The 26,265-nt window shown below is 44.7% G+C and overlaps 1 protein-coding gene across 1 annotated transcript in view; it reads left to right on the forward strand.

Moving 5' to 3' along the window:
- DCP1A (decapping mRNA 1A) overlaps positions 1-26,265 on the forward strand; it is a 48,376-nt gene that overhangs the window by 5,359 nt on the left and 16,752 nt on the right. Inside the window, exons 4-5 of the mRNA XM_036738798.1 lie at positions 17,813-17,879; positions 22,016-22,154. Coding sequence (XP_036594693.1) covers positions 17,813-17,879; positions 22,016-22,154 — 206 coding nt within the window. The remainder of the gene's footprint in view (positions 1-17,812; positions 17,880-22,015; positions 22,155-26,265) is intronic.

Raw genomic sequence — 26,265 nt, forward strand, 5'->3', positions numbered from 1 at the left:
TTAATCTACCACAGAAAGAGATGTGACTGTCTGCATCCAGGTGGGGGTTTTTCTGAACCTGTGGTAAAGGACCTCTTTTTTCCCTGTTCCCCCCACTGTGCCAGCTCCCCATTGCTTTTGTGGAGGAAAAATCTTCTACCTGAATTGGTCCTTCCTAGCCACCTCCAAGGCTGCTGTCTGCATCTCTGACAACCAAGGCTTTCTTTGAAACAAGCTCAGAGACAGGATTCTCCAAGGTCCTTCTCAGCACTTGCTGAGGCATATTAGAAAGCCGAGCCAAGCGGAATCCGTGTGTGTCTCGCTCAGACCCTCGCTTGATGTGGTGGCTGATTGACCCTTCTTTGTGCTGTGAAAGCCGCTCTGAACAGATCGCTGGGCTCGTGAGATGGGCAGTTTTGAGCCTAGGAGATCTTCTGGAGGGCCAGCATAACTTGTTCAGGGGGAATGTTTTCAGTGCTAGAAATGATGCCCTCTGGGTGACTTAAAGGAAAGGAAGAGCACTAGGCTCACCTCAGGAGACTTGGGGCTGTCCTGTCCCTGCTCTGTCCCATGAGGTCACACTGCCTTCTATGGGCATAGAGTCCCTCAACCAGGGTGGGAAGAGACCTCTTTTATTTTATTTTTTATTAATATGTGGTGCCTGGTAATTTTTTCTTTTTTGCAGGGGGGAAGGCAGGGCAGTTGGGGTTAAGTGACTCACCCAAGGTCACAGACATCTAACTCATGATGACTTCTCCCCTCTGCCTCTGCCTTTACCCACAGGCCTCCTTTCCCAGCCCCCGAGGCCGGGTCCTTTCGCTCTGCTTGTTGGCGTGTTGTCTCCCCATGTTGTACTGGGAGCTTCCCAAGGGCAGGGGCTGGTTTTGCCTCTCTTTGTTTCCCCAGCACTTAGCCCAGTGCCTGGCACATAGTAGGTGCTTCCTAAAGGCTTGTTGACTGACTGACTCTAACAAGACAGGGCTGATCCCTCACCTGTGTGACAGCCCTTCTGCTGTCTCCTGCCCCTCCCTCCTCTCACCAGTCTGCCTCCGGATGCACAAGCTCACCAGTGTCCTTTGTAAATGTTGTCCCCAGAATTGAGCCCAGTACTTGAGGGAGGCAGAGGAGGCCGAGGGTCTGGTCTGCAGTCACCTGCTTCATTCTCAGCACTCTTCATGGTCTCTTCTGTTGAGGTAGCTTTTTTTCTGCCATGTTAAACTCATGAGTCAGACCATGCGTCTGACAGCCAGGTCATCTCGTCCGTGACGGATTGTCTCACCTCGCCCTCTCCCGTCTTATCCTTGTGCCTTTGACTTCTGTAATTGGAATGTTGGACGTTGCATTGATCCTCGCTGCTGTGGATTGTGGTCAGTGTGGCCCCTCGCAGCCTCTAGAATTTGGGGGGATTTGGGTTCCACTGTCCGTTGTGCCCACTGCACATCCCCTCTTTTACTGCATCTGCACGTCTGGTCGCTGGGTCATTCCAGGCTTCAAGTCATTGGTTTTAGAAAGGGTCCTCTGTGGCCTCTGCTTCCTTGTCTGCCTTTTGCAAAGGTTTCCACGGCATCGCCTCATTGGGTTCTCCCCACAAGGCCTCAGAGGAGCTCCTACCAGTGTTCTCACCCCTGCTTTACATTTGAAGAAACTGGGGCAGCTAGATGGCGCAGTGAGTAGAGCATGGGCCCTGCAGTCAGGAGGACCTGAGTTCAAATCCAGCCTCAGATACTTGACGCACTTACTAACTGTGTGACCTTAGGCAAGTCACTTCACCCCAGCTGCCCTGCCTGCCCCCCTCCAAAACAAACAAAAAACATTCAAAGAAACTGGGGTCCAGAGACTTGCCCAGGGGCTCATGTCAGCAGCAGGATTGGATTGGAGGCTTCTTTCTGCTCAGTCTTGTTGTCTTTCCTCGCTGCTTCAACTTCTCCCATCCCATTTTTTTTTACTCAATTTTTTCAAGTTTGTAAATGAATGTTTTATTGGGTTTTTTAATCACTTTCTCTACCCCCACCCCTGCCCCCAGCTCATCTGTGTAACTTAAAGAGTCCATGAGCAAATCAATACATGTTGAGGCCATCTTCCTTCTCACAGTTTCAGTTCCTCCTGGACTAGATATCACTTCTTAATTGAAATTGTTTCTCTAAGGTCACCAGCTGCCTTTTAGAGACTGTTCTCGGTCCTCCTCCTTGCTGACCTCTGTGTGACTTCCAGATCTGTCGGCCTTCTCTCCTGATCTCTCTGTCTCCCCACCAGGTTTTCCTGGTGCCGTTCTCTCCTGGTTTTCCTCTTCCCCTTCTCCTTTGCTGGATCATCAGCCTTCTCCCTCTCCTAAACCCTAGGTATCCCTCAGAGCTCAGCCCACGCCCTTCTGTCTCCACACCCCTCCATCTGTTGCCATAGGTTCAGTTATCTCTCAGCTGATGACTCCCAGATTTTCGCATCTAGCCCTTTTCTCTGCTGAGCTCCAGCCTGTCACCAGCCACCTATTCTATATCTCCCATATCCCATCCCATCCCATCGGCATCTCAAACTCAGTATCTCTGGGTGCATTATCCTCCCCCTAAACCCAGCTTTCCTTCAAACTGCTATTTCTCTTAAGGACACCATCCTTCCATTTATCCAGATTTGCTACCTGAGAGTCAGCCTTGATTCTTGCTTTACCCTCTCTCTTATCCAAGAAGCCGGTTCTTACAACTTCTGCCTCCACAATCTCTCTCAGATTCATCCCCTCATGGAATCATAAGATCATGGATTTAGAGTTGTTCAGAACCTTAGAGATAAGGAAATTGAGGTGAGGGAACTTGCCCAGGATCACACAGCTCTAAGTGTCTAAAATGGGATTTGACCCCAGCATTCTATGCATGGTGTCACTCCTCACCCCACCCCCCAGCTGCCTTTCTCTGAACTTGCAGCCCCTGCTTAATTCAGACCTTTACTCCTTCTGTGCAATGTACAATTAGCATCCACCTAGATATCTGATTCCAGTCTCTCTTCTTCATCCCTTCCTTAACATAACTGCTAAAGTAATCTTGCTGCTGCAGCAGAAGTCTGGCCATGCCACTTGCCTGTTCAAGAATCTTTCGTAGCTAAAAGCAGGTGTTCAAAAATAAAAAGGTTTTGCATGCAACTAGGAAATAAGATATACAGGCAATGGGGCATAAAAATCTATCTTGCCCTACAAGAAAGTAAGGGAAAAGGGGATGGGGGGGAGTGGGGTGACAGAAGGGAGGGTTGACTGGGGAACGGGGCAATCAGAATATATGCCATCTTGGAGTTGGGGGGAGGGTAGAAATGGGGAGAAAATTTGTAATTCAAACTCTTGTGAAAATCAATGCTGAAAACTAAAAATATTAAATAAATAAATAATGATTTAAAGAAAGATAGAATAAAAGAAAAGAAAAGAATCTTTAGTAGCTGCCTGTTGCCTCTAGGATGAAATGCAAACTCCTCAGGTTGGCACCAACCCACTTTCGAAGGCTTAGGACCTGTTCCTACCCTTCACAGAGTCTGTTCTTGCTCATCTCCTTCCAGCCTGGAGTACACATCTCCTTCTCTCATAAATCCCATTGCCTCCACCTCCTCCTGGAAGACTTTGCTAACCCCCTTAGTTATGCGTACCTGCTCGTGACTCAGACCATCATGTGGCTGTATCGAAATACAGATTCCTGCTGGAGAAAACGACTCCACTAGGAAGAGAAACTCTTTTAGGGAATGAACTTTGCTTTGCACTTAGTAGGCTTGTTGGATCAAAGGAAAGGAGGGTTGACATCTTGAGGTCTATGTTGTCTTTATTTTCCAATATTTTATAAATGTAGAATCATCAGAGCTTGCTGAAAGCTAGGGATTTTGTTGAATGCCATTCCCAGCTTTACTTTGGCATTTCTAGACAAAAAAGGGTGAATCTCTCTGCTTCTCAGTGACTTCATCTGTTGAAATATTTACCCTGTCCTTTGCCTCTTTGATAATTCTTAGTGTGGGTAAATTTGGAAAAAACCCAACCCTTTCGTGCTTTCAGGATGCAGATGGGTGTCTGTAACTGTTCACTTGGATGTTGAGAGGGAAATATTAATCTACAGTGATTCAGACCCAGATTTGTAAAGAGGTAAAATGTGTAAATCTGTGATCTTACTGATAGGAATCGTCGGTCCTAATTATTTCTTACTGTTAGTCATCACACAAGTTTTATGGTAAGGGCTCACAGATATAGTAGAATGTTAAGGGATGTGATGCTCTAGGCTCATCCTTCACGAAAGCCCTCAATCAGGTGGGAGAGAGAGTCCAGGTCTCCACATGGTCAAGGGGCCTGTGAAGGTAGAGCCACGCCATCTCAGATTCCCTGCTCCTTAAAAGCTCAGTGTCTTCTGGAAACAGGGACAAGGGAAGAGAGCATGTCGTCTTGGCAGCCTGTTGGCTTAGAGAGACTTGCTGTTTTCAGGGGAAATTTCATTCCCAGCTAGTTGGGGACCCTGGGAATGAGGCCCCCCAACTTACCTGACCATCTGAACTGATTGATTGTGTGAATGTGAGTGGAACCGAAGGGATGGCTCTTAGCTACAAGAATTCTATACGTCTATGGGGGAGTGTGTGTGTGTGTGTGTGTGCGCGCATGTGTACATATGCTCGTGGGTGTGGGTGTGGGTGTTCCTCATTAGCTCTTTTGATTAATGGAAGTCTCATCCATAACCAGATGTGGGATGTGGAAAATGATGCCTTGGTTCAGGGTTGGAGCAGCTCTAAGTTGGCAAATCCAGCAGTCATTAGCATCACGTCCTAAACACCTAAAGAGCCAGAAGCAAGCCAGGCCTATGATTGTCCTTGTGCTCATATGAGAGCCAATGACATCACTGATCACTTGGGTGCTTGAGAAGAGTCATGAGAGGCAGTGTGGTGCAGTGGCAGGAGATCTGGGTTTAAGTCTTGCCTCAGACACTCAGATCCCTTTGCCCTCTGAGCCTGTTTCCTCATCTGTAAAATGACAGAGTTGAATTGATGACCTCTAAAGTCCCTTCAGCTCTGTGTGTGCGGTCTTGTCGCCACACCGTACTTGCCATTCAGTCACAACATTGCCCTGGGTTGGCTGTAAAACTGATGGTATTTGGGGAAACACAATTTTAAAAGACTATAAATAAAGCCACAGAAACAATTCCCCCAGTTCTGTGTCCCCTGTGAAATCTAGACGGCATTCAAGTACTGAGGTGGCAGAAGGGGCCTCACTCCCAGCGTGGCTTGGCAAAGGATGCTCCTAAGAGCACCAGGCCTGCTGCTTTCTTGGGCCTGTCCTTTTGCTCCCATCTAGGAGATGATGCCTGCCTTGCCTAGAGCACACAAACTGCTGTGGTAGTTGTCAAATGCCATAGATCATGTTTGTGTGGGCTTTCCTACCATTCCCCGACGCAGGCAGCAACCTCTCTTAATAACTTAGAGGATGATCTTTAAAACCATTGCCTTGTGGCCAGCTGCTCTGAACGTAGTGAGGCTGGTCTTTGGACAACAGATATCAAGCCACTGACTGGATCTCCGTGTGAAACTTCCTGCCAAGTCGCTAGCAGTGCCAGAGGTTGTACTCCTGGCCTCGCCTTGGGGAGCCCAGGGCATCCACCCCAGGAGAAGATGGCCTGGGACTCTTGAGCTGGCTCTTCCAAGACAGTGTTCAGATAATAGGGGGTATATATACAGAAAGGAAAAACATTTGCCACCCAGCTGGGGACAAAATACCTAAAAAGGTTTAAGGGAAAAGTGTACAGGGAAGTCATTTTAGATGGCCAGGCTTGTTACCATGATTTAAGGACATCTTTTCCATTTCAGAATTCTATCAGCAGAACTGTGCGTGGAGGAAGACCTGGAATGTGTGTTCTCATAGCTTTTATCCTAGTCCCCTCTTCGTGGGTCCTCTCCTGCAGGCCACTTCCATTAGCCATGACCCCTCTGCTGCATTTGACACTGGTACCCTTTGTCCCCCTTTTCTCCTGGATATGTCCACTCTCCTGTCTGACACTCTGTCTTCTTCACTGGCACCACCTTCTCCTCCCCCCTGCCCCAATTAGAGTTGCTCCCCCAGGCTTGGCCTGGACCCTCTCCATATCTTCTTTCACTTGGTGACCCCATCAGCCCCCAGGGCTCTGTTAATCATCTCTGTGCAAATGGCCCACAGAGCTATATTTCCTGCCCTGTTCCCTCTTGGGCCACAGCTGTCCATCAGACGTTTCAGACTGCACATCTGGGCGCCTTCTCAGACTCATCGGGTCCCAAACAGAGCCCCCTCCTCTTTTCCCTCAAGCCCTCCCCACTGCTGAACTTGCCCACTTCTACTGCAGGCACCACCATCCTGCCAGTCACCAGCTTGGGCTCATGCTCACTCGCTCTCCATATCAATCAAGGGCTAGGTCTTCTTGTTTTTGTCTCTAGCTTCTCTTGTCTGTTCCCTCTCACCTCCTGTAGTCAGGCCCTCATCCCTCCTCATCGCTCTTCCTGCCTCAGGTCTTCCTCCACACTCTCTATCTGCCAGAAAGCTATGAAAGCGCTCCCCCCAAAACACAGATCTGCCCATGACACTCTCCTGCTCATTCCACTCTTGGGATTGCATACGGTCTCTTTTGCTGTTGAGTCATTTCAGTCATGTCTGACTCTCCATGACTTCATTTGGGGTTTTCTTGGCAAAGATACTGGACTTGCCATGTCCTTCTCCAGCTCATTTTACAGATGAGGACACTGAGGCAAACACGATCCAGGGTCACACAGCTAGGAAGTGTCTGAGGCCAGATTTGAGATGATGCTCTCGACATAACAAAAACACGCTCTCTTTCTGGGATTTGACTGAGGGACCTGGAAGGGACCATAGTGATCATCTGGTCAACCCCTTATTTGATAGATAGTAAGAGACAGCCCGGGGACAGTCCCAGGTCTTCATCCTTCCTGCCTCCTTGAACAGCTCACTTAACAGTAGGAAAGCTATTCTTTTATCGAACTTGGTCTGTTTTCCCTTGGTGTTTTAATAGATAGGATGTAATTTGTTGGAAACTATTGTTTCTTTATCTGAGGCAAAACAGTTTCCATGCTTGTATTAAGACACACTTCCATCTTGAGTGATTAAAAGCCACTTGCTGTTTTGGTCTATCCTGGTCATGGTTTGTTAGATTTTTCGCACTTGCCCCCATTTGCTCCTGAATGTCACTTCCTACATTTTAAAACATGTATTAGAGTCAGCATGTACATGCGTGTGTGTGTGTATGTGAAGAGAGATTTTTTCCAGCCTTTCCAAAAGAAAAGGTGCCACCCCCTTTCTGTCACAGCTTGGCATGTTTTAAACCATAAACAGGCTTCCAAGAGCTCTCCATTAGCACATGAAGGCTTTGTGGGCAGAAGCGGGATTTGCCATCTCCTGGAGGAAATGTTGGCTTCTGGATGGCCTGTTATTATTACTTTAACTAATTTTGCAGAAGAAAATCAGAAGCTAAAAGAAATAAAATGGAAATCTCATTAAAACTTACCTCCAGAAGCCTGTGTGAAGGATGCCTCTATTTCCATTTCGCTCACAACTTTTCCTTTGTATCTGAGATCTGGCTTTTGATGGAGAGGGTTTGTAATCAAAATTAATTCCTCAGTGGGGTCAGGGAGACTCATTTACTGGTGTTGAAAATGCAGGTGCTGATTGGAAAGTTCCTCCTGAAGGGCCACGAGATGATGTTTCTTGTTTCTTGGCTCGTCCTTTCCCAGTTCAAGGACAGGACACTCAGAAGTGCAGAGATGAGAGGTGGCCCGTGGCATTAGCAGAAATGTCCAGACCTAAGGGCAGCACAGGCTGCTGCTGAGATTCCTTAGGTGCAGGTATGAGCTCTGTCTCCCAGCAGAAGCTCTTCGGGCCTTGGGTCAGGTCTTAGAGGAAAAAAAGGAAAGCCGAGCCGTGGAGTTCTGTCTCCTTAGTAAGGTGTTAGGCGAGAACGTCTGAGCCTGAAGGAGGGCTGTCCTCCATCAGCCTTGGACACACTGATGTCGTCTGTCTCGCTCTTTGATCAGTGAAGGAGACGAGCTGTGTGGCAGCTGCATTAGTCCAGCCTTCGGGGCTGAGATAAGACAGGAGTTTGGCGGTGGTCACCACAGTTAGTGGAAAGATGGGAAAGTACCATCAGCGCAGAAGGGTCACTGCACCCCAGCTGGGGTGTTTTCAGTCAGATGTTGCTGCTGGTTTATTGTAAGAAGGCCTTCTTGAATACCTGCTGTGTTGTCTCTGAATTCATTACCATTTCAAAATATTAAAAGTAGATTCTCTTCCTTGTTTCCCACCAACAATTCTTGTTCATTCTCACGGAAGGTTCTTACCCTTTTTTTGGTGTCATGGGCCTCTTTGGCAATCTGGTGAAACTTTTGGACTCTTCTCAGAATCATGTTTTTAAATGAATGAAATAAAATACATAGGATTACAAAGAAAGCCACTTCTGTTGAAATAACATTTAGCAAAAGACGTGAGCACAAGTTCCCAAACGTCAAAGTAAGGTGCCTGCTTTAGGGAGATTTGTGCTGATAGGTAATGGGCGCTTCACATGATCCTGGGTTTCCATCCAAAACCATTTCAGTGGCATTTGGGATCTGAGATCTTGTGGAGCTCATCAAGAATGTGTTTCATTTAGTTTTGGTCCTTTTGAATTTACTGTTTGCTTTAGAGCCTGTGAGATCTAGTCTTTCTACTTGGTTTTGATAGATTTTTGTTTTTAAGAATGTATAATGAAAACAAAAAGAAGCAGCAGCTTCTTAAAGAAATTTAAGGAGCTGAAATCAGCTCCAGCTCAGCCCTGAAGGTTAAGGACCTCAAAGCTGCAGCTCAGACTAGTTGGTGGTTTGGGTTGCCTGTTGTGTGCTGGGCTGGCTTTGGCATCCAGCGTCAGAGATGTGCGGTGCTGATTGAAGTTTGGTGCCTTCACTTTATATGGGAGAAAGGAGTTCTCTACCCAGGACACAGCTGGTTGGGGCAGCCTGGTCTGCTTGTCCTCTGCCATGGCTGCTGCCTGTGACCTGGCTTATTTCATACTGTGGAAGGACACAGTGGATTAAGTATTTGGTCTTCCCCTGCGTAGCCCCCTCTGCAATCCTCAGTTTCCTTATTTGTAAAATGAGGGTATTGGACTAGATGACTGCCATGGTACTTTCAGCTCTAAATTTTGTAGGACTAAAGAGAGGAAGAGCTTTTGGGCACAGGAAGTCTGAAGAAGAGGGTCCCCAACCACTTGATTGGATTCCCTGGCCCCATGACTTGGCTTTGTTCTAGGGTGGCCAATAGAGATAGAACCCTGTAACTCTGTGGGGCCTTGGAAAGAAGAGCTGGAGTGACTGTTAGAGCAGGGGTGGGGAAGGCGAGGCCTTGCAGCCAAGTGAGCTCATGTGTCCGGTGTGTCAGTCTGGAGTTTTCCCATGGTGTAACTGATAATGCTGTTTTGTTTGGGCTTTCCTGTCGTCAAGTTTGAGGTCCTGTTTGTAGTTTAAAGGAAGTGTTGAATCGGAAGCCAGTGTTGGCCTTCAGTTTGCTCTTCCTTTTTGGAAACCGTCTCACGTTTCTGTCCTGTAATCATTAGACATTATATTTACAGAAGGGCTAGGAAAACCACAGTACCCTTAAGCCCTTTTTCATTTATAGAGAATAACTAGATTTTAATTTATGAACTTCATTTATTAAAATGTGATGTTGAAGACATATTAAGATGTAAAGTATACATTTGCTTCAATGTCGTGCCAAATACATTTAAATAATTATGTTACCCAGTGTGTGATTAGTGCCCAATAAACAGATAGTCTTCTGAAATTAGAACTTAGGTCCCTTTGCCACTGAATGACGAAGTACCCCTTACCTCTCTCTGGCTGCCCACATATTTTACTGGCTACTAGCATGTTCACTAGCCTGTGCTATGCTCGGCTTCAGGCCTGCTTGAGCTCTCAGCCACCTTTTCTCTCAGTCCATTCCACTCAACAGACATTTAGTAAATATGTCTTTCCAGGAGCCAGGCGCCCCCCCCCCCCCATTATCCCCCTTCTGTCCGGGTGAAGTCATGGGTGCTGCTCATTGACTCTTGCCTTAAAGTGGTCACCACAGTGGGTTCAGAGGCTCTGGCCAGCCCCTGTCTTCTGTACTTGTGGGGCTGGCTACTGCTGTGTTGTCCCAGTTTGTAAGCAAATCTATAATCCAGGAGGTTCTTTTTGTGTTTAGTCTAAATATATTTGGTTATAATTTAAGGCCATTTTGTGGGATCGTAGATATGGTGCTGTGGGAAATCTTTAAGGCCATTAAAGTCAGCCTCCTCATTTTACAGATGATGATATTGAGGCCCAAGAAGTCAGGTGACTTACCTAGTGTCACACAGCTAGTAAATGCCCAAGTTGGGGTTTGAACCCAAATCTTCCTCACGCCTGAACCCACCTTTTTTCCACTGTACCAAAGTGCCTCTACAGTGTCCTCACATTCATAATTGAAAATCACTTTTCAGAATAGTACAGAAAAAGCTCCTCCTTCTGAGCATCTCCGGTGAGCTTCAAGGTCATTGGGATTTGACTCAGTCTCTCTCTTAGCATTTATTAAGTGTCTGCTTTGGGACCGGCCTGTGCTAAGCACTGGGAAGAAAAGAAGGGGAAAAAAACCTTTTTAGCTCCCAAATCTCTGCCTTAGCCCTTGAGAAGACGAGAAGTGCTCTCCTCATTACAGGTAGGAAGTTATGCTGAACATTTCTTCACATTAGCCCTGTTCTGGGGAATAAAAAGAAGGAAAAAAGTAGGCTTCGGCCGTTCTCTCTCTGGCAGTGGAGAGCATTTTTCATCATGTCTCCTTTAGAATGGAGGTGGAGCATTGCATTGCACAGAGTCGCCAAGGTTTTTGCTGCTGTCATCATTACAGTGTTGCTGTTACTGTGTGGATTATTCTCTTGGCTCTGCTTGCTTCACTCTGAAGGTCCTTACGTCATATTCCATATTCCAGGTCATATTCCATAGCACAGCAGTGTAATAGTATTCCATCACAGTCACATACCACAACGTGATCAGCCAGCCCCGAATTGATGGGTGTCCCTTGAGTTGCTCTTTCCTTTGATCTCTTTGGGGTACAGTCCTAGTAGTGGTATTACTGAGTCAAAGGAAAGGGTAGACACAGCTTTATGGTCCTTTGGATGTAGTTCCAAATTGTTTTCCAGAAGGTTGGATCAGTTCATGACTCCTCCAACAGTGCATCAGTGTCCCAATTTTCCTATGTACCCTCCAGCATTTATCCTTGTCCTTTTCTGTCACGTTAGCCAATCTGAGGGGTGAGGTGGTACCTCAGAGTTATTTTCATTTGCATGTCTCTATTAATGATTTGGAGCATTTTTTCATGACTCTAGATAGCTTTGATTTCTCCCTCTGATAACTGCCTGTTCATATCCCTTACCAATTGTTATAGAATACTTTCAACAAGTTTTTGCAGAGCTATTGTCATCCATAATCTCCTTGGAGCCCCATGGCAGCCCCAAGGGGGGGTCCTCCTGATGATGCTGTCCCTATTTCGCAGGTGAGGAAACTGAGAGTCAAAGTGCAGGCCCATGCCCAAGCTCACATCTAGAAAGTGTTTCTCAGACAGGTTGTGAGTCAAGGCTCTCCTGACTCAGTTTCTCTCCGGTTACCCTGCTGCTCAGTGCCGGCCCAGCCTATTACTCTCTCTGCTGCCATGTAGTGGAGTGAACAACTTTCCAGAGGATGATGGCAAGTAGGTGGTGAGTGCCCTAGGGGGCAGGGTGGGGAGGAAGGGAACTAATGTTTCTTAAGCACCTGCTGAGTTGGGAAAGAAGGAGGAAATAAGCCTTTATGTAGTGCTTAGTGGGCCAGGTGCTGTGCTAAGCCCTTCACAGATATCAGGTCCTCTAATTAATGGTGTGATGGGAGAACCCTGATGGGGGAAGCTAGAGGCCTGGGGCCTAGGCCTGGCCCTGTGACCTTGAGAAGCGCAGAGAGTCTGTAATCAGATAACTTCACCTTCCTGGGCCTCAGTTACCTCACTTGTAAAATGAGAGGTTTAGACTCATCTGAGCCTCTGGGGTCCCTTCTGATCCTATGATCTTAACCTTCCCATTCCTCAGCTTTTTTCATCCAAAAAATCGGAATGATGTTTGTTCTGTTAAAGGGAAGGGAAGATTTCTATGAACTGATGCAAAGTGAAACAGACAGAAATTGAAGAACAATTTCTTTGGTGATAGTGACCTAAAGGAAAACCACGTTGAGGGACAGCAGCCCAGTGACAGGTCCCGACTTGAGAGGACTTTGTTTTGCTTTTCTGGGCCTATTTGTTATAAGGAAGGATGGGGTTGGGGCATGGGGATAATTGGGGAAGTAATGGTGTACAGAATGAAAAGGGCATTCCCAGCAAATTCAGGCCAATGGAAGAGTGCAAGGGGGTGCCGGCTTCCATCCTCCTTCCTCAACATATATACACACATGCCTGTGTACGAGAATGATCACACACACACACACACACACACACACACAGCCCTCCAGCTGTTTTGTTTCATTTCAGGTTTTTTGGATACTTTTATTTAGACAACTCAAATTCCATATGCCCAATACGTACCCTATGAACCTTCCCTTTTAACAGCAAAAAACAGTCAAGCTAACCAGTACTGTCTGGCATCTCTCACTGCCCACTCGAGTGTGGGGGATGTGTTTTCCCCATCTTTTCTCCAGGGCCAGGATTGGTCATCATGCTCCTTAGCATGCTTTGGTGCTTTACATTATGGAGTCATTGTGTCCAGTAAGTGTTTAATCAACACTCCATTCATTCATACCTTCCAGCCTTACTTCATACTGTTTCCCTTCACATGTTCTACATTCCAGACAAAGTGGTCCTACTCTGTCCTGATGATCATTAGCTGTGTGTTCCTGGGTAATTTCTCTCCCTAGGTCTGTTGTCTCATCTGTAATTTGGGTGGTTGGACTTAGCTTCTGAGGTCCCCCTTCCCCCTCTGTATCGGGGCTCCTGTGACTGCCCCCAGACTTAGGCCTTTGTGGATATTGTTATTTGGAACAATTTCCTTGGTGATAGTGACCTATCACCTATCCTCCTGCCTTCTCTACCCAGAGGTCCTCTTCCTCCTCTTGTTTCTCAGAACTCATTGTCTGGATGTCTCTTGCAGTAACTCATGCTCCTTTTTAGCACAGTTATTTTTGTACCTGACCTTTCCTCGTTCCATTATAATTTTCTTGAGAGTAGGACCTGGATCACCTCTGTTTTTATGTTATTGCCCCTTAGTAGAGTTCCTTATGCATATAGTGGGGGCTTAATAACTGCTTTATATAATTGCATTATGTAAATGCCCCAGATGAGTTTAGCTGGAAGATGCCACTTGTTGGCAGAGTGTTGTGCCTTCATAGCCCATCCAGGGAGCAAGGAAAAGCTGTCTGTCCTTCGTGGGTCGTAGTTATCTGTTGGTTTGTCTGCATTTTCTCATGAGTGACATTGATTGACTTCCTGGTAACTCCCTCTGACTTGCTGCCAGGTGCAGGAAGTGAAGCTTTTGACATGTTGGCAGACAGGTCTGATCTGGTGAGCGTAGCTGAACCTCCACAGAGCTCTTTTTGGCAGGATCGAGTGTGACTCTTATCATTTTCCCCATTAAGCCTGCATTTCAAGTTGCTTATCTTCCTTTCTTCAGCAAACAAGCTTCTGAAAAAGCTTTTTAGGGGCATCAGGGTGGTGGGAAAGGGTCTCTTGATAACATGGACACTCTGTCTTTGTGTCAATGATTCCATTTCTGCAGAAGGAGAAAAAATGGCCAAAATGAAGACAAAGTGTCATAACAGGTTGTCAGCTGTGATTGAGTTATTTTGATGATCAATATTTAATTCTTTTTTAAAGTTCTTATGAAAACATTTAATTGCTGTATCACAAAAAAAAAGTGTGTCCTTCTGTTCATCCTGACAAATTTTGCATCGGAAACTTCTTTCATTAGACGTTATATCGACGGACCCAGACGTAGGAAACATTTGTGGACACACTAGCTTGTGACTTAGTCTTTGTGGCCTCAGCTGAATTTTGAATGGAGAAATGAAATCAATGAATCCATATTCTGCTGTGATGTGTGGGGTTTAGGAGAACTAGGGATTTTATCTGTTTGAAATATGTCCTCCAAAACTCCTTTTCTGAAGACTACAGTGAACATAAGCTGTGACCCATCAACTAATAGGGTGGAAATGAAAGTTCCCTTGGAGGATTATATTTTCCTTTCAATGTTTGTTCCCTTCAATTAACAATTCGAAGGTACTTGTTCAGATCTTGTGTACAGTGCTCAGAAATGATGTCATCATTGGGATTACCCTTATAAACTGTCAAGGTAACTATTGGGCCTGTTCCTCAAGGAGATGGTAGGGGGGAGATGAAGGAAAAAGACTCATCTGTCCAAAAAAAATTTCTAGATATAGCTTTTTTGTGGAGGCAAAGAACTGGAAATTAAAGGGGTCCCCATCAGTTGGGAATGACTGCACAAACTCTGGCAGGTGAAAGTAATGGAATATTTTGGGGCTGGAAGAAATCATGAAAGGAGTGGTTTAGCAGAAACCTGGAAGACTTTCTGAATTGGTGCCAAAGGAAATGGTCCAACCAAGAGAACATTTTATCCAGTAATAGCCACATTGTAAAGACAAACAGTTGTGCAATACTGGACAGCTCTGATCAGTGTGATGACCAAGCACAACTCCAGAGGACCAGTGATCAAGGAAGCTATGCCACCTCCTCATAGAAGTGATGGATGCCATATGCAGAATGAGTTTTGTATTTCAAATAAATAAAAAGGTTCAGGTGTCACTCCCCAAAGTTGTAGGGTAGTTTGGAGCTTTAATAACTTCAGTAGTATAAATGCTACAAACTTTGAAAGGCAACATCTGAAAGTTTATTTAAATTTTTAAAATATTGATGTATTTCCTATTAAAATCCTATAATTTTTTAGTTTTAAAAAAACTTTGGTCAGCTGCTGAGCAGTTACCAAAAGGATTATATTTGTAATCCTAGACTTAAGACCATCTAAGGTTTTTGGTGCATCCATGTAATTTTGATGTGACTCCACCATAAACACTCTAAGGGAGGTAGATCCGGTGACCAAAGTGGCTGAAGCAGAGGGTTTCTGCCAGCAACAGCAGGGTGCTCTGCTTTATTAAACTTAGAATGAAAATATTATTCTTCAAAATCCACACAGTTGTGAAAGTGTAAATTAAATTCAAGTAATTTAGCTTTCAAGTGATGAGACTTTTGGGACACTAGACGTGTGTGTATGTGTTCGCGCGCGCGCGCATACACACGTAATACACATGTTTGTTGTTCAGTCATGTTCTCTTCCTGACCCCATGCAGGTTTTCTTGGCAAAAATACTCGAGTGGCTTGCCATTTACGTCTCCAATGGATTAAGGCAAATGGAAGTTAACTGATTTGCCCAGGGTCACACAGCTAGTCAGTGTCTGAGGTCACATTTGAACTCAGGTCTTCCTGACTCCAGGCTTGGTGCTCTATCCACTGAGCCCTCTAGCTACCTCATCTTTATGTGTGTGTGTGTATTTCATTCTCACAGACTGCCTTTCCCTTTGGGGGTGGGAGTGGGGAGAAAAAGAGAAACGAAATTCTTGTAAAAACTTCATATTTAATCAAAGCAGATTCTTCCTCAGCCATATTCAAGGTTATGCCTCATTCTGCGTGTGGAGTCCAGCACTTCTGTCAGGAGGTGGCATTCCCCATTGGTCCTAGGAGTTATTGTTGGTCATTGATCGGAAAGTGCAAAGCAGAATTCTTGAAATGGCTTAAGCAGAACACAATCCCAGCCCTGGAGGTGGGCCTCACCAGAGTCATCTCAGGCTGCATGCCCCAAGTTGGGAGGAGCTATTTTAATGGCACTGCTCTCATCCTGGAAAAGACTCATTGATCAGAGCTGTTGAGTCTTTCACAATAGAGACAGAGAGGGGGGGGGGGGGGTAGGGGAGAGAATGAATGTGTGTATGTACATACACATCCTAGGCACATACAAACATAATAAAAGCATGTTTCTTGTAATCTATTGATATAAAGCAATTGATTGAGCCTAGGTTTGATGGAGATGTTTCTTCCTTCCTACCTGGCTTAGCCATATGGTTCATATGACAATTGGAAGGCATGCTTTCTTGGGACATTTGCTGCCACAATCCTGGTTGTGTGTTCTCAGCATCCAGAAGCAGCCTCTGTAAAACTGGCAAGGAAAGAGGAAAGGAGACCTGGAATCAATCAGTGACCTTTGTTAAAATGCCTACTATGTGCCAGGCACTCTGCTAAACACTAGAAGCCTGTGAGTGTTTGAGTTGATTCATTTCTGCTGAAGATCAGATAGACTTTATTAAGAAACAAAACTTGTTCTTTGAAAATGGAACTGGTTAAACAGTTTTCTGTTGTAGAGGATCTTTTTTCTTTTTTTTTTTCTTTTTTTTGTAACTTGCAAATGAGTCATGTCCAGGACAAGTACTTTGCCATTAAAATAGTTCCTCCTAACTTGCGGCCTCAGGCCATAATGCTGAGATAACCCTGGTGGAACCCAACATCCAGGGTTGGGATTGTATTTTCTGCTTAGGTCATTTCAAGAATCCTGATTTGCACTTTCTGTGCTCACACTGGTTTTTTCCCCACATTCTGTTCTGTGCAGTGGATGGAGGTCTGGCCTTGTAGCCAAGACAATCTGGGTTCAAATTCTGCTTCTGACACAGACTGGATTGGCAGCTGTGGACAAGTCACCTACCTTCTCAGAAGGTGCTGACCTGCTTTTCTCAAGGAGGTTCTCTCATCTGTTAGGTTCTTATACCAATAAATCCCAGCTCCATTTCCCAGTTCTCAGTCTGTGCAATATCTAGCAAATTTTTGTTAGAGGATTACTAAGTTTTATTTACAAATTTTCTTTCTTATTCATTTTATCTGAAATTTTAAGTACAAAATTTAAGCTGCAGCGGACAGAGCTGTACTTTGAGAGACAAAGACATCTCTTGTGTGCACCTCTGGCTGCTCTGTCTGTAAAAGATGACCTGTGAGCCATTCTTTGGAACTCCCCAGGGATGGCCCCATGGGGCCTGGGGAGCCAAGGAGAAGGGCCAGCCTCTCCAAGCTACCAGCACCAGTGGGGGCAGGAAAGGGGAGCGCATTTCCCTGAAGGTCTTAAACACCTGTATTGCAATGAGATTCTGCTAACTACATAACTACAGCTCAGCTCTGAGAAGTTTGCAGGCCACCCCCACCCCAAGGGACCTTGAACATACAAGAAACAGGGGGAAATCCTTGGTTGCAGTTTTTACCCAGGAGTCATTTCCCCTGGCATTGGCCTTTTGCCCCTCCTCTGATCATTACATTTCTAGAATCACTTCTATGATCTTTCGAGTAACAGGAATGATTTTTCACTGCATGGCAATAAACTGTAACTGCTTGTTTTCATCTTCAGCCATAAAATTTATGAGAAATCCTTTGTCAGAGATGCTGTGGTTCATGGGACAAAGAGCATCTTTCCTGAGTTTTGGTTTGCTGGAAATTTTCTACTCCAAGTTGGAGGCAGTTTTCAGGGGTCCCAATGCTTTTCTACTCAATTGTTGAAAACTTATTGAAAACTTATCAATCAGTAATTTGTGCCACTTGATGACTCTTCCTGTGAACACTGGCCAACTCAATTCTGATGGGGGGTTTTCCATGGGGGACCTTCGTTCTATACCAGCCCGTGTGTGGAGTTGACAGTCTCTGCTGGGTTACTTTATGATGATCATGGGTCGCTTTTATCTGTCCATTGATTCCTGATCATTTGTGAAGTTCTTTTTCTCATTTTAATTTTTTTCTTTATTTTTCAAGTGTCAATTTACAGTATCTGGTTTTATGACAAGAATGACTGTCACCGCATAGCCAAACTGATGGCCAAGTAAGTATCCACCTTTTAATTTTATAGTTGTCCTGACTGATCTATGAGAAATGAATGCTTTCTCTGTCCCTCTCTCCCTGGAAGGCACTTTGAGCCATAGTTCTGTTTATAGCAAGTTTATTTGGGAGTTGGTGGCTTGATCTTGAAGCCTGTTTTCTCTGGAGCAGGGGTTCACTCTTCACGGTTTTGTGTTGTGGACATCTACCTAAAACCATCAGGTACTGTTGGAGCCCTTCTCAGAGCTGTGTTTTTAAATGTACAAAATATAGGATGACAAAGGAAACCAATTGTATTGAAATAAAGTTATCAAAATATTTTGTAAAAAAAAAAAAATAGAAAATAAAATAAAAAATCAAGTCCATGGACTCCAGGTTAAAAACCCTAGCCCTAGAAACTGTTACAAAATGGCTGTCCGCTTCCAAGGTTGTCTGGTAAAGGCACATTTTAACCCACAGTAATCAGGGCACTGGCTGGCATTTACAGAACACTAGAAGGTGGATAAAGCACTTCACTTGAATGATCTCCTTTTGTTCTCCCAACTCTCTAGTGAGGTCAATGCTACATGCATAAAATCCAGGCTAGGGACTTGTTTGGGAATCACATGGTAAGTGTGAGAGGCTAGATTCCCACTCAAGTCTCCTGACTCAGTATCCTGGGCTTTTTCTCTTTACCTTGTGGGTCCCAGTTACAGAAGGAGTGAAGTTTGCTCATTTCCATCAGACCTGTTCTCCGCATCCCCATCCCCTTCTCCTCTGGGCTCTTGCTTCCTGCCCAGCTGTGGCTCCCTGCTGAGACCTGCCTCCCCCCCAGTTCTAGAAGACTTCGCACTAATGTATGAATGACTAGCCCCATCTCCTTCCCAAAGTTATTTACATTTTAAAAAGTGACTTTTTGTAAGGGGGAGGGTGGCAGATTTCCTGCATAAGAGACCCAGATGAAAAATTGCACCCAAAAAGTCCAGTGCTCTGAAGGCACCACTCAGCTGGTGGCTTCCATGGCCCTGCCTGTCCCCTGTGGCTAGTTAGCAAGTCAGAGATGGTTTATTTGAAGCATGAGAGGCAGCTCCTCCTTGTCACTGCTGCCTCTCCCGGCCCTCCAAGAGCATGGCTATCCTTGCTTCCTGTTTTTCTGTTGTGACTGTAAGCCCACTGAATGGCAACTGCCATGAATGCCCAGAAGCTGTTAAGTCCAGCTGATAGAAGAACAGCCTGGCCAATAAGTCATCCTCCGGCCTTTGCTAGAGGTCTTCCAGGTAAGAGGAGACACCTTCTCCCATTATTAGCTGCAGGTCCTAAATCAGGACTTGAAACTGAGGTGCACTGGTGTCAGTCCCAGGGGTTTTGTAGGTTTTTCATTCAGTACTTGGATCTGTGATCTCCTTCAGCCTAGTCCTGATTTGTATCAGGCAGTAGGCCGACACATACAGAAACTCAGCAGCGTTGCGTCCCTCCACCTGGGCAAGTTGCGTCCCATCTGCATTATCTCATCTTGGGCCTTTTTCCCCCATGAATCCTCTGTAGCTGACACACCGAGCATGTGGGAGACTTTCCTTCAGTGCCTTGGGTGAAATGTGTCAGTAGTAGTGAATGTCTTAAGGGTGAATTCATCTCCAATGAAGAGGAAATTAAAACAATAATTAGGAATTATTTTGCCCAGTTGTGTGCCCATAAATTTGGTAATCTTAGGGAAATGGATGAATATTTACAAAAATAAAAATTGCCCAGATTAACAGAAGAGGAAGTAAAATACCTAAATAACCCCATCTCAGAAAAAGAAATTGAGCAAGCCATCAATGGACTGCCTAGGAAAGAATCTCCAGGGCCAGATGGTTTTACATGTGAATTCTATTAAACATTTAAAGAGCAATTAATTCCCATACTTTATAGACTATTTGGGAAAATAGGCAAAGAAGGAGTCCTACCAAGTTCTCTTTATGACACAGATATGGTACTAGTACCTAAACCAGAAAGAGTCAAAACAGAGAAAGAAAATTATAGACCAATTTCCCTAATGCATATAAAATATTAGCAAAAAGATTATAGCAACTTATCACAAGAGTAACGCACTGTGACCAGGTAGGATTTATTCCAGGAATGCAAGGCTGTCTCAATATTAGGGAAACTGTCAGTATAATTGATCACATCAACAACAAAACTGGCAGAAATCATATGATTATCTCAATAGATGCAGAAAAAACTTTTGACAAAATACAACACCCATTTCTATTAAAAACACTAGAAAACATAGGAATAAATAGAGTTTTCCTTAAAATCATAAGTAGCATGCGGCAGCTAGGTGGTGCAGTGAGTAGAGCACCAGCCCTGGAGTCAGGAGGACCCGAGTTCAAATCTGGCCTCAGACACGTGACACACTAGTTGTGTGACTTTCAGCAAGTCGCTTAACCCCAATTGCCCTGCTCTCCCCACTCAAAAAAAAAAATCATAAGTAGCATCTACCTAAAACCATCAGCAAGCATTATATGTAATGGGGACAAACTAGATGCATTTCCAATAAGATCAGGGGTGAAACAAGGATGTCCATTATCACCCCATCATTCAATTTGGTACTAGAAATGTTAGCTTTAGCAATAAGAGAAGAAAAAGAAATTGAAGGAATTAGAATAGGCAAAGCAGAAATTAAGTTATCACTCTTTGCAGATGTTATGATGATTTACTTAGAGAATCAAGTAAAGAACTACTTGTAATAGTAAATAACTTTAGCAGTGAATGCCTTGGACCCTCTTTCCACCATGTTACGTGTTCCCTACACAATGGGCCACTTCCTTTTGTTTTTCTGACTCCGCTACTTTATAGGTTTTAAGATGGTGCTTTCTAAATAACAAGAAATGCCACCTCTGCATGGCACTTTTAAGGTTTGTAAAGCACTTTACATCGATTTTCTCATTTGATCCTGACAACAACCCTGTGTAGAAACTATTGTCATCCCCACTTGATGGATAAGATAACTGAGCCTGAGAAAGGCTGAGTGAGTGGTTCACCCAGGGCCTTCTAGCAAGGGAGGATTTTTCTTGAGTCCTGCTGATTCCCAGCAAACTCACCCCTTTATCATTTGCTTCATCCTGAAGCTAGAGCTCCACGAGATGGTTCCATCCCAAGTTCTCTGCCCGTCCTAAGCAGAGTTTTCTGCTCCAGACTCCCAGTTTACAAGTCATATTAAAAACCAGCAGAGCTCAGAGGAGTCACAGAGTCTGCCTAGCACCTTCTGGTAGTGAAGGCCCTCACACGTCCTCTGGATTAGCTCTTGTAGCAAAGCACACCGACGATTCTCTCTGCCGTTGCTCAGGAAGCCCCTTGGCCAGCCTAGTATGCCTCAGTCATTCATCTCTGTCCATCCAACCTGCAGACTGCTCATTGGGGCAGGATTGTGTGGTGGTGTGGCAAAAACCCACGCTCAGACCTATCCCAGGGTTTAAAAGCCTTCTCCATCTTTCACCTGGCTCTTCAGCTCAAGGAGCAGGGAGGCTCAGGGCTTCCCCCAGGACATCAGTGTGGGCCTAGAGAACAGTCTCAGCCCGGCCAGGCAGCCTCATCTGGACATCACTCACCACGAGCGAGCATCCTCTTATCATTAGGAGATCAATGAAAGCTTAGATGCCTCACTTTACTTGAAATGTTATCCATGACTGTTGTCACAGGGGTTAAGGTATAACCCAGATGCTACCCCCCTCTTTTTTTTTCTTTTTTTCTCCATCAGATTCTATGACAGCCTTCCACACCAGGCTCTCCTGGGTACCAAGTGGAGGTTGTTTGGGGGGTTTATTTGTTTGTTCTTTAGTTTACTGCAGAATGGTTCACACTTCACCTCTATCTCCATTGATCCTGTATAAATTCAGTATTCTTGCTGCTGTTGCACATTGTTGGGTTTGCTTTCAGATCTTTCTGGTGAAAAGAAGACACATAAGTGGAAAATTTTACATGTGTATTTATTGCTTATTCCTTTAAAAAAAATAGTCACGTGTCAATTCTGTGTTTATAGCTTGCCAAATGTGAAATGGGTTTGAACCATTCTAAATGTATTGGCTGGTTAGACTTGTCTCCTTCTGAGGTTTGTGCCTCCGAGATGTTCTTAGGGCAGATCATATAGTTGACGAGCACTTTTTAAATTCTTCTTTTTAGAGTGGTGGAACAGGAAACCCAAAGGTGCCAGCAGGCTGCTAGTGACAGGCAGAGTCCCAACCGAGCCAATGGACACCATGAGAAGAGACCTATTGATATCCTGGAGATGCTGAGTAAAGCCAAGGACGAGTATGAGCGAGTAAGGCCCGGGCTAGACAGTACGATGTGGGCAGGTGGGCTTGGGAAGAGAAGGAAGGTGAGAAAGAGACAAGGAGCTGCTGGGGATTTTATTAGCAACATAAGTGTTTCTACATATACAGATGTTCTCTTCACTGAAAATAATAGTTTCTTTTCCTCAAATGAATTATCAAACCCCCCCCCATAACTAGTGTCCTGTTTATTTTAAATACAACATTGTTTTTATTTTTAAATTTATTTTGTGCCAATTAGAAAGTTTTGTGGTGTCTACATCAGACTTCTGTAATTTTTATCTTTTTAATTTTAAGACACAACAGAAATAATTTACCTGTAAGAAAAACTATAATTAGATTCTGCCATTACTTGCCACAAGTGATAGTAGCTTAAAGATCCTTGGGATTTAAAATTGCTTATTCAAAGAACATTTTAAAATTTCTGTTTATGGTTTTAAAAGCTCCAACTGTAAGTCCTTTTGTGATCCCATGGGACTGGGCAGTGACAGACCAGTGGGTGACGACATGGGGAGACTTGACATTTCTCCGCATTTTTCTGAGTGATGATTGCCGTACTAATGCACGGGAGGAGACTGTCTCCCTGAGTGTCCCAGAGCTCGGTGCTTGTTCACATAATACCTCACCTTTCTACAGCCATTGGAGATTTGAAGAGTGCTTCACAATAATCTTGTGAGGTCAGTGCTCTTTTTATCTCAATTTTACCTCTGTGGAAACTCAGAGAGAAGTGACTTGGCAGCTAGTAAAGGTCTGAGGCTGGATTTGAATTCTTGTCTTACTGGCTCCATAGCTCTAACCCTGGGACCACCTGACTCTCTGAAGAAGGCCAGGCAAAAGACTGTGAGTCTTTCCATGTACTCTGCCCTGCCTTTGTCCCCAGCCCCTAGTCCTATGTGAGGGCTACTCACGGGGGCCTGGGAGAGTCCTTCACTAGCGGGTTATTTGTTGTCTCTGATGGTTGGCTTTGGGGACGTGCCACTGGTTCGCATCCCACTGTGATAACAATTAAAGGCTTTATAGCTTCAAGTGCATTATGGTGGACTTAAACCCAGAGGCAAATTTCTGGAGTGGGATGTAGCATTCTCTGTCCCCTTTCTACATTGTGCTGTGAGTTACCTGAGCTTTCCTGCACTTTGAAAAAGGTAAAGAACATTTTTAGGACAATAGTTCTCCAAATTCAAGGTCCCCGATCACATGCTGAACCCCAAAGCCCTTGGTTCTGTTGGGGCACAACCTAAAAAGAATGGCATAGAAACATTGCCTCAGCTTGTTCCCAGAAGCCTCGAGTGTGCAGTAAAACAAGCCTGAGACCCCATCCCTCAGCTGGCTCTGTCTCCTGGAGGCATGGCTCAGACATGTTCATCCAGACATACCATGAGATTCTCTCCACTCAACCTCCAGTGGGAATTTTAACCCTGGATGACAACTTCCATTTCCCTCTCTGGAAACAGTAACATTTCTCCATTGGGTTAGAAATACTTTGAACATTGTGTGATTTCCTCAGGGGCTCTGCTCCCTTAACCAGTGTGGTCTGCGGCCCATCTGTGTTTGATGAGTTACTACAGCCTCAAAAATTCATCATCTGGATGATTCAGTGATAACCCTTAGCAGGCTGAGTCTCAGGTCTCAGGTGCCAGGTGTCCAGGACCTCAGGAGGCCTGTTCTTAAGGCTTTATTTACTTGGTAAGGCTTGCACAACTTGTGCTTCATTGTCGTCACTTCCTCTAACCCAGAGGCTCATCCAGGTACAAGTGACGTGGTTCCTATGCTCTGGCAAGAACTAACTTTGAACCATGGAACTTACCTTAGCTGTTTCATAAAGTTTGGCAAGCAAACAGCAGCAAAAGAAAGCCTTTGGTCTTAGCCTACTAGATTATCTTCAGAATCTTCCTGAGACAATTCAAATGGAAGCAATTCAGTTTCCTGGCATAGTGCTGGTAGACTGTCCAGGTTTCATAGTTATACAGCAATGAGGTCAGCACAACGGCTCTGTAGACCTTCAGTCTGATAGTCAGTCTAATACCTCTTCTCTCCCACACTTTCCTTCAGAGCCTCCCAAACACTGAGCTAGTCTGGCAATGCATGCATCAACCTCATCATCTATGTGTCTATCCCTGGAAAGTATACTGCCAGGGTAAGTGAACTTATTATCTACAGCATTCAAAAGCTCTCCATTTGCTGTAACTGATGGTTCCATATATGGGTGGTGTGGAGCTGGCTGGTGGAGAACCTCTGTTTGCTCGGTGTTAATTGTTAAGCCAGAATTAGCATAAGCAGCAGAGAATCGGTCTGTGCATACTCTGTTCCATCTCAGCCTCAGAGGCTGCATTGAGTGTGCAGTCACCTGAGGCAAGATAAAGCACCAGGCACTGAGGTCCTCTCTCAATCTGAACTGCCAAACATTCAAACTCTACTGCAAAGAGTGCAACCCCAAAGGCCTGCCCAAGTAGCCCAAATGCCAAATACACAATTACCTAAGAGACCATTTTATGGAGAACTCAGAAGTCAGAAGAAGTAGTGTAGGGACACTCTCAAGATCTCTCTGAAGAACTTTGCAATCAATTGTGAGACATGGGAGATACTGGGACAGGACCACCCTGTATGGCATGCCTCCGTCAAAGAAGGCGCGATACTCTGTGAGCAAAGCAGAATCATAGTAGGACAAAGGAAGTGTGAGCTGCACACATTTAGACACATCTCCATCCCAAATGTTCAAATGGACCATTTGTGCCCAACCTGTGGTCGAGCCTTCTGAGCTCCTATTGGACTGATCAGCCACAGCTGAACACACTGCACCTTGACCCCAGCCTCATGATGCCACTGGTCCTCTTCAGGTATGAAGGAGGAACAACAACTTATTTATACGTGTCTGTAAAGAAAATCAAGGGTCAAGAAAACCATGTGCCTTTACCTTCTGGGAATTATAATTCTAGGGGGAGAAATGTAGCTTTGAGAAGTATCTGTTTTAAGGAAAATTACCCCCAAAATGTAGCCTGCATGAAAGGTTTCCTAGGGTTATGGTAGAACAAAACCTTTGAAGGATTGTTTGCATCTGACATTTGCTTATTATACTCCAAAAATATCTATAGCAGCTATTTTTGTGGTGGCTAAGAATTGAAAATCAAGGAGATGCCCATCAGCTGGGGAATGACTGAACAACCTGTGGTGTATGATTGCAACAGAATATTATTGTGCTGTAAGAAATGATGAGGAGTCTGATTTCAGAAAAACCTGGAAAACTTACATGAACTGATGCAGAGTGAGGTGAGCAGAACCAGAACACTGTGTACAACTGTGTCAACTGTGAATGGCATGGCTGTTCTCAGCAAAACGATGATCCAGGGCAATCCCAAAGGACTCGTGATGGAACGTGCTGTCTGCCCCAGAGAAGGAGCTGGTGTTGTCCGAATACAGAATAGAGGGTGCTGTTTGTCACTTTCTTTTTTGTTGTTGTGTGAGCCTTCTTGTACAAAATGAATAATATGGTGGTGTTTTACATGATTGTACATGTATAACCTGTATTGGATTGCTTACCATCTCAGGGAGGAAGGGATAGAATTTGGAACTCAAATTTTTTTTTAAAATGTTAAAAAATTGTTTTTACATGTGATTGGAGGAAGGAGAATAAAATATTTTTGAAAAAAACAACAAATAAATGGCTTTCTTGTGTGGCCCTCCCCCCAAAAAAGTTGTGCTCCTAATTTTTGAAACCACTTCTCCCATTTAATAGTAGAGTAAACGTCACCTCCTTGAAGGAGAGTTGTCCTTGTCAGCAGGCTTCTCATCTTGATTAGCACTTCAACACATGAAGGTAGTGGTGCCACCTGAATCTGTGTTTTTGCATTGGAGAGAAAAACCCTTCTCTACCCATGACATTCTGGGGGCTCCTGTCCTGCCCAGAGTCTGCTTGGAGAGAGGATATGGAGGAGGGTTTATAAAAGCCATGGTGATGTGATCAAATCTAGGTTTCTAAAGGAGTTTCGTCTCTCAGATAGTGTGGAAATCAGTAAACATGCAGCCTTTAAATGAATTGGATATGCCCTCTACAAAGATCCTTTACACTCTGGCCTGTCTGTTTGAATGCCTTTTATTTTGTTGGCT

The sequence above is a fragment of the Trichosurus vulpecula genome, chromosome 9 (assembly GCF_011100635.1).
Source record: "Trichosurus vulpecula isolate mTriVul1 chromosome 9, mTriVul1.pri, whole genome shotgun sequence".
In the NCBI taxonomy this organism is placed as follows: Eukaryota; Metazoa; Chordata; class Mammalia; order Diprotodontia; family Phalangeridae; genus Trichosurus; species Trichosurus vulpecula.